This window comes from Cucumis melo, chromosome 3 (genome assembly GCF_025177605.1).
Source record: "Cucumis melo cultivar AY chromosome 3, USDA_Cmelo_AY_1.0, whole genome shotgun sequence".
Taxonomy (NCBI): Eukaryota; Viridiplantae; Streptophyta; class Magnoliopsida; order Cucurbitales; family Cucurbitaceae; genus Cucumis; species Cucumis melo.
In genome coordinates this window covers 28,322,500-28,331,663 of record NC_066859.1, presented here as the reverse complement: position 1 = coordinate 28,331,663, position 9,164 = coordinate 28,322,500, and the positions used below count along the sequence as shown (strand labels likewise).

At 33.5% G+C, this 9,164-nt stretch overlaps 1 protein-coding gene across 1 annotated transcript; it reads right to left on the bottom strand.

Annotated features, from left to right (window-relative positions):
* Positions 1-5,977: 5,977 nt before the first annotated feature.
* LOC103488106 (cyclin-D4-1-like) lies at positions 5,978-8,942 on the bottom strand. The gene is made up of 6 exons (XM_008446670.3): positions 7,952-8,942; positions 7,494-7,580; positions 7,314-7,412; positions 7,018-7,219; positions 6,746-6,870; positions 5,978-6,614 (listed from the first exon to the last, which is right to left on the bottom strand). Exons 1-6 carry the CDS (start codon positions 8,267-8,269, stop codon positions 6,372-6,374), a joined length of 1,074 nt encoding a protein of 357 aa, XP_008444892.1. The 5' UTR covers positions 8,270-8,942; the 3' UTR covers positions 5,978-6,371.
* Between the last annotated feature and the right edge of the window lie 222 nt (positions 8,943-9,164).

The window sequence follows — 9,164 nt, the reverse complement described above, 5'->3', positions numbered from 1 at the left end:
AATGAAGAAGTGTTGATGGATGTTATCCCATAATATATTACAAATCTCTACGTTCGGTAACCACTAAAGGATCACACAAGGTCAAAAGAAATCCAAAGAACTATACATAAAGAACATTTGTTAATGACTAAAAAACATGACCTTTGAAAAACACAACAATAAAATAAACTAATTAACGCATCCAAATAGTTCGACAACTCCAAAATAAACCAAACATTCAAATCGTATCAGTCAAGAAGAAGACTACATGTACCAAATCGAGCAACCAAACAATAAAATATAAACCTCCACCATACATAAACACAAAATCCACTGCTCAACTATCATATATAAAAAATGACTTTGAATAAGTACAATTTATTTGTGATGATCATAGAATGAAGACAAGATAGCTCAAGAACTTCCCATGCTTCATTATTGGTGCTTCATAATATAGACCTAAATTATTTGGAGGAGCTTCACAGTATACACAAGTGCTGTAAAATATATTTCTTACAAAATCTTGTTCAAATTTGGTGCATTATAAATTGAAGTTTACAATCTGCGATAAATGTTTCTTATATTTTGTCCTTCGCATATTAAACCAAATAGTTAATTGTATAATAAATTTGAGTAGTAGTAATAGTGAGTAGAAAGAACGGGCCGAAGCCCAGGAGTGGATGGATGGACAAAAGAGTCATTTAGAGACGAATCAAGAAGGGTTAATTAGAAAAATAGGTAAAGGGTGAAATATTTTTTCAGGTGTCCCGTTAGAAGGGGAAATTAATTAATAAAGAAGTGGGAAGAAAATCTTGGTGTTTCCGACCACAAAATCTTTACAACAGTCTTCACCCAAATATATATATATATATATATATACACACACACATATAATCAATAAAATAATTCAAAAGAATTCAAAAGTCACTCACGCGGCTGGCGACTTTTTTCCTTCCACATCCCGTCTTATCTCAGACGCCATTTCTCTCTCTCTTCTTACCCCCCACGCCGTCGGATCACATCACAAACCAAATCAACGGCCTCCACGCTTCTCCGACAATTCCTACCAAAACTAATAATAAAATATTGTCTTAATCTTACAATTTCTGTTTACAAATGGATTAACGAATAGATAGACACAGTATTTTGATTAAAAATATAGATATGAAAATTAAACAAATTTCAAATATGGCATAGACAAAAGTAATATTTTAATTTAAATCGTATTATTTTTATTTTTACTTTTTTTTATTCACCTTAGTCGTTTGTTTGTGATCATTCTAGTACTATGTTTTCTTTTAAGCTATCCATTTTTATCATGTAGAGTCAAAGTAATAGTTTCTTAGGTGAGGACCAATTCTTTTCTTCTTTAATAAATTTATAAATCTTAAAAAAAAAATTCTTATGCATTTGACTAAGACAACAGTTTTAAAAATACAAAGTCAAATAAATATAAAATAGTAAAAAATGTAATTTTATCTAATAATCAATTATATTAAAATAAGTATCACACATGTGTAAAGAATCTACTAAAACACAACGCAAAAATTCATAAACGATAGCATAATACTCACAATTTTACCAATTAATGTTTTGAAACTTAATTATCTAATTAATCTAAAAAAATCTAAACGTATAAGAGAACCAAGACCACATTTGATCATTTTGAACTATAATTATAATAAAGGTAGTAAATTGGAGGTTGGTTAGTTGGAAGTAAATTGAGTAAATTGGAGATTTTGGTGAAAGGGGGAAGGGAAATGGTTCATGAACAGGTGGCAGGAAGGGATTGGGGAAGGGGTGGAATATGGGAAATCGTAAAAAAAAGAAAAGTAGAAAGGAGGGGTTATGGAGAGCGAATCGGCGTTGGGATGGAGTAGGCAGAGAGTTGGAGTCGGAGTTCGTAGGCGCATGCATTACAGCACGCTTAGGGCTCGGACTTCCATACAAACACACACACAACACATAACCCTTTTTTTTTTTTCAATTTTAATTTTTCTTCTTCTTTTTTGGTCAAACTATAATTTAATGGGGGAGAGAGTGCACGCGAGGGGGATTCTGCAGCAGCATCCTATTTCTAAATATTTTAAATAATTATATATATATATATATTTAAAAAGAAAAAAAGAGTGAGAGAGATGGAGAGAGAGAGAGAGAGGGAGGCAGTGATAGGTGACGTGTCTCATCTCATTTCATGTTTTTTTATTAAATAAAAATTGAAAGTGGGGACAACGTACCCAGCGCCCATTGCGGAAAGAGTAGCTAGCCGCCACGCCAGTGTGAGGAGGGCGTGCTTTCCCTCCCCTCTTCTTTTTTACTAATCTTGCATTCTAAATCAAATCTTACTCTCCTTCATACCATAAACAACCATAAGGCCAATCTTAAAAGCAAACAGTTACATGCTTCGATCTTCCGCCGATAACTCATAAAACCCTACCAATTAGGATCTCTTGTGCAAATCATCAAGTTGGAAAACGAGACTAGGCTATGAGAAAATTGGCATAAAATCAAGTAATATTAATAGACATTTTTCTCTCTCTCATAAACATAGATAAAACTAATGTCATATATTAAACTTATATATTTAAAAAGACAACAGTTTGTTGATATTTGCTATTGTTTGTTTTCGATAGTAATGTTACGAATATTTTTGTTTCGGTTATTATTATTATTTGCTCCACGTGCGTAGAAAATAACCCCAATAGAAATTTATTGTAACCATTGTTATATAAAATATAAATAATATTATCAGGTGTGTGCTTCAAATCTCAATTTGCATTCCATTAAAAAAAATTATTTGTAGGTTATAAACTAGAGAAATTCAATTTACCACATTAGTGTGGGAACATATACCCAGTGTAAATTGAAGCAGTTGGAAGTATTACATAATTATACAGAATTTTCTTAAAAGGAATTATCTCTCTACAAGCCTAATGGGTTGGGCCTATCATACATTCACATTGGACAAGCTCATCGCTCCAGCCAACTTGTAGTAAAGCCCAAAACAAAGTCCATTTCACGTGGGTCTGCAAGAAGCCCATGTTACGTGGCCCAACAAACGTTCCAACTAAACACAAGGCTGTATTGTTTGATATCGTCTTATTGTGCCGACACTCGTTTTAGATTGTTACTACACCCGAAAAGAGGATGATATGGAAACTGCCCCTAATGACAAATTATTCAAGGTGCAATCGTAGGATAGATTTGATCTTCCTCGAATGAGTTTAGCTCAACAAGAATTAGCATCACATCTCTCAATTTCATAGCTGAACAAGTCAAATCGTGCAATTGGACCCAAAGCTAGGTTAGTCCACGAATTACTAAAATAGTTATTATAATCGACAGTAAGGTAATATTTTAAAAGATTTGCAAATATAATAAAGTCTATAAACAATAAACTTCTATTGCTAATGTTTTATGGTCTACTAATAATAAATGTTTATGTAAATAGAAAATAGTATTTCCATTTGAAGTATTCGAAGATCAAAAATACAATAATTAAAAAAAGAAAAAATTCAACATCTACAATCCAAAAAAATCAGGAGACAACTTTAGCAATGTAATACAATTTGGGTCGTGTAACCATAACTATAAAACTCAAATTTATTACAAATCCAAGGAGCGTTAGTTCACTTATGTGAATCAAATTTTCTTCGTCAAAATTTGGTTTGAACAGTGTGAAAAGGTTTTGGTCACGTAATGAGAAGTCTGAGAAGTTATGAGAAAGCAGTCCTAAGCTCTTCTCAATCAATTGATTTTAAAGCATTCTATTATTCATTCATAAGGGTCGTTATTGATCATAAAGGCAACAACACGTGGATGTGCAATTAAATGTACTTAAAATCAAAAGTGCAATATTGTTAGTAAAAGTTTGAGAAAATAAGAAAGTTATGAAAGTGAAAATTATGGCAAAGTTAATTTGTCTTGTATTACTTAATTTTCTAACCGTTAAGAATGAGATTAATTAGGATGTGATGTCAAAAGCAGAAACATAAAATGACAGTGAATCAACAACTCAGTAAAATTCTCTGTATTACCATACAAAGAGAACATTATGTTTCAAACCATGCCCAACTTCATTTATTAACATTCGTTTTCTTCTGAATTTTCCTATAAATATGTTTTCGAGTTTCAAGACAGAACACCACGAAATATTTATTGTTTTCTTTTTCGAAAATATTTCTGAACTTAATTGAAAAAAAGTATATGTTTTGTATGATATTTACCACTGATTCTAACATGAGAAACCAACTGTACTTGTAAATCTTAGCAACAAATGTGAAAAATTCCGAGTTTCAAAACCTAGACAAGAAATGTGACTTTCGGTGAACAATTGATTCAACGAATTCAAGGTATTAGATTAAATCTATGGTCAAAAAAATAAAATCTCTCCCTAAAATTGTGGCACTAAGATGGGAGTATAATTTCTCCTTAATAGGTTTTTAATGTAATATAATAACTATAATTCTAAATAGAATGTTTTTTTTTCCTATTTTCTATTAAACCACCGATTTATCCAAAAGTTTAAGTTATGACTGAAGGCAAATTTAATTATATATCATCAACACTTTCCGTCATTTGTGGTATTGAAATATTTGAAAGGCCCAACGAGTGTAAATCAATTTACCTTCAACCAGCTTTCGGATGAATTGGTGGTTTAATATGATATGAGAGCAGGTGGTCATTTTAAATATTTCAAGCCCACAAGTGAGGTAAAATTGATTTGCATTTGTTGGATTTTTTTAAATATTTCAAGGATATATAATTAAATTTGTCTTCAACCACCGGCTTAAACTTTTAGGTGAATTGGTAGTCTAATATTTTCCACCATGACTTTTTTATTTTTTAGTTTTCAACCAAAGTTGCTTATCGTTAAGAAAAAAAAAATCATTTATCTCCTTAAAAAAAATTAAAAAGATTATAATGGATAGTAATTTTTAATATAATAATCAAATGTATAACAATATTTTTAACGGATAGCAAAGTGTATAAACGATAAGCGATAGACTTCTATGGTTGACAGACTCTTGTGGTCTATTTGTCCTAGAACAATATTTACAATATTAAATGATAGTTTTCTATGGTCGATAGTCTTACTTCACTGTACTTTGAATTTTTTAAAAAATGTTATTGTATATGCTAATATTTTAAATTCAACCCTTCCAAATTAAAAGTCGTCCTAAATAAGATTTTTTTTTTTTTTTTTAGAAAAACGTATTCTAACTCTTTCCAATTTACTCTTTTAAAATACTTTCTCCTCTATCTAATTATCATTTTGTTGTCCCTTTCTATCTCAAACCTCTATCACCCACCCCTCTCTCCCTACCCTCACCCTTAGATAGCAATCTCTAACTCTCGCGTAATATTCTCAAACTCATAGAGGCACGACCGACTGTTACCTTCTGATCATCAGATAGCATGCTCTCACTCTCGCATAATTCTCTAAGACTCATAGAGGAAAGACCGACCAACACCAATTGTAAGAATCAACGTAGCACGACAACCAACAATATTGTTCTAACATTTTTTCACGTGTAGTGCCAACAAATCAAGGAGTAAAAAACTGAGTGGCAAATGCAACCAAAAGTTGTTAACGAGAACCTAACAAAAAAGGGAAGATAGAACAATTCCAAGTTAAGAAGACATTTGTTTTTCTAAGAAAAAAAAAAATGGGTCAACTTTCATCTGAGCACAAATCTTAAGATCATTCAAAACCCCCAACTTCACAATACATACAATTCAAGTCACAGCCTGTTAATTCTAGGTAAGATTATGTAGTTGGAGCAAAAGTAAAGAAATTGAAATTTTGGAATCTCAAAGATTTTCTTCCTCTAACCTTGTTTTATTTATTTATATATATTATTATTTGAATGGGCTTATACCATATATAACCAAAGAGGTAATACCCAGTCATAGTAGACAAATGGTCAAACAAAGGGCTGCAGACTCTGCCCATAGTAAGATTTTTTTTTAATAGAAAAATAAAACACTATTTAAATGACTCAACAGAAGATATATTAAACAATTCCCAAAATTCATATGAAATTAGACAAAAATTTCACCTTTTTTTTCCTTTTTGTCCCACTATTTTTTGGGCATCCTTTTGTTTGTTTTTCTTTTTCTCCTTTTTTTGGTCTCGACCAATAAAAATTTGACACCTAGAAGAAAGTGTATCTCAAAATAAAACACTTCCCAATTCCTCCTCTTCTCCTTCCATGACAACAGAAAGAAACATCTTGGGGACTTGGTTCTTCATTCTTCTTCTCATTCTTCATTTTTGTGTTTTTCTTTTTAATTGTCCGTTCAATAACCTGATGTTTTCTTTTTCAAAAAAACTTCATCAAAAATATACTTTAGGACTGGAAGATCACACCTCCCATCACCCTTTTTTTCTATAGCTCCACTTCACAGGGTCTGTTCAATCTCCTCCTCTTTGTAGCCTCTGAGCTGTTATGATGAGAAGAATTTGCACATGATCCAACTGCTGTATCATTGCTTTTATAGCTTAAACACGTCACGTCCAACACTCCGCTCGGGCTCCGGGGCTCTGACATCGATACTCTCGAGTCCTTCATTGACCCACCACCACAGATTAACATGTCATTGATTAATTTAAGACACTTCATAACTCTTTCCTGCATAAGATGCAAGTAAATGTAATGTATCAGATGATGATGATCCATAAAGAATCAACTTTTGTAATTGACTGAGGTTTAATTTTCAAGTCTTCTTTGTTGGTCGTTGGGCAAATTAATATCTACATTACCATTTGGAGTTGCTGAATGAGAAGAGGAATTGCTCTCTCAGGGTCCACTGATTGAGCTTCCCCAGCTACTGATATTGCCACAGCTGCTGCAATTTCAGAAGGTTTGAATTCCAAGAAATCTATCCCTGCATTCATTTTTCCCAACCACCCGATACGCTATCAATCAACACCATTTTGAAACCTCGACACATCGATGTATCGTACCACAGAGATGTACCAAAGAAATTTATTGACTGATAAAACTACACTAATGCTAGCTTAAGAAAGAGTACCTTGTATTATGTTCAAGAGCAGATGAATAGACCGGGCGATCAACATTTTGATAGAGAGTTGATCGTCATGAATCCTGTGGAGGTAATGATCGATAAATGAGAAAGGTGTAACTGCTTGCATTCTCCACCCTAATGTTGTCAAGACTAGAAGCTCCATTCTTTCAATGGTTCTTGCTTCGAACACAAATTTTGATCCACCCACCTGTTAATTGAAAATCATTATTATGCAATGGCTAATGCTAACAAGAACTCTGAAATCGTTTCCCAGCAACAGGGAATTGAAAAGATCTTCTAACCTGTAAATCCAAAGACAGTGGGACTTCAGTCTCCTCCAATTTGGCTGCAAGGGACATACATGCCACAGCAAGTAACTGCATTGTCCAAGCTTTGCCTTTCTGCAAATGGCCCAAGAGCAATTAGCCATGATATCATGAACAAATGACAAATTACTGATAACGGAGGGTAATCGTCCTTACAGGTAGATCGTATGCGGATAGGAATCGATCCAAGTAGTTTACAGCTAAGTATGTACAGAGAGGTCCAAAACTGAAATGAACACTCACCTGTTCATCCAAGAAAAAAGAAATGGATTTAGATATTAAACTTCAATCAATGAAGAACAAAAGAATGAGATTTTGATAAACATTTTAAACAATCACGGAGACAAAAAGAGAGAAGATGATGCAATTAAACTCTCTCAGACCACTTTGCAATCAGAACTTCAAGTAAAGGGGAAAAAAACCTTAGATAATCAGAAAAACTTACAGAAAGAAAGAATCAAAACTTCAATAACAATAACCATAACAATAATCAGCCAAAATCAGAGCATTTCTTATCCAAAATACATGAACAATCATGAATGAAGACCGAAACCATCCATAAAGGAAAATCAAAACGATCGAAATCGAGATTCAACTAAAAGTGAACCACCCACCTTTTCAATCCAATCGACGGCCTCTTTTCTCGCTCCAACATCCAACTCGCCATTTTGCAACTTCACAAGGTACCCATCAACAGGCAAGTGCTGGGCTTCCTTCTCAACCATTTCAATCAAACATTCATCGCTCATAAACGGCAACCCCTCACCACCGCCGCCACGGCGGTAGTTCCGATTCCGACCAGTTCTAAGATAATAAGGAGCCATCACAAACTCCTCAACTACTGTTTCATCATCACCATCGTTATTATCGAAAATGCAATTCTCTTCAGCGCATAAAAGGTTAGAAACAGCAAGGTCAAAACTAGGAGCCATTACTAAAAAAATCCCTTTTCCCCTTTTCACTTCCCCCTCTTTCTGTTCCAATCCCGGGGCAAAAGAAAACGAAAAAACAGAGGCCAAAAGCCACCACACCCGATTATGTAAATTTGAAGAAACTTTCAGACGACGACGATGATGAATAAGAACGAAAACAAAATAGGTATTCTTATTTATCAATTTTAAAACACAGAATTGGATTATTAAGGCAGTAAAGAACAAAAAAGTTATTCTTGAAGCAGAGAATAGGGAGGCAGGAAGAAAGGGTCGTTCTTCCTTTCTTCTTCTTCTTAGTTAAAGTTTTTTTCTTGTGTTCTTTACACAATAATCCGTTGTTGGCTCCTCTAGACCTCCGTTTCTGCAAGTTGGGGGTGTGAAAAGAGAAGAAGGGAAGGAGGTGAAAAAGGGGAGGCTTTTTAGGTTAAAGAGAAAGAAGATGAGGAAGGAAGGGACATATAAGGAATCAGAAAGAGAAGGAGAGGAAATAAAAGAAATGGAGTGGGTTTGTGTTTGTGTGTGTCTCTTGGTATTACAAAGGCTACAGGCTGGATTTAGACAAGGGCAATTCCAAGATTTTGTTCTGCGTATTATGTGAGAGAGACATATATGAGAAGAAGGCAGATTAGAGAAGCCATTGGTCCCTTCTCTGACATTTGCAATAACCCCACCCAACCCAACCCAACCCAACTCTCTTCTCTCCTTTTTCTTTTTCTTTTCCCAATTACTCTCAAATCATAATAATAGCAAATAAAAATAATACTTCAAACAATTCCCTGTAATAACCTAAGATTAATCTATATCTCTTTCTAATGATCCATATTTATAAGTTTTGAGATATTTTATAATTTTCTTTTACATTTAATAGTGTGAAGCTTTCATTCCATTTTCACGA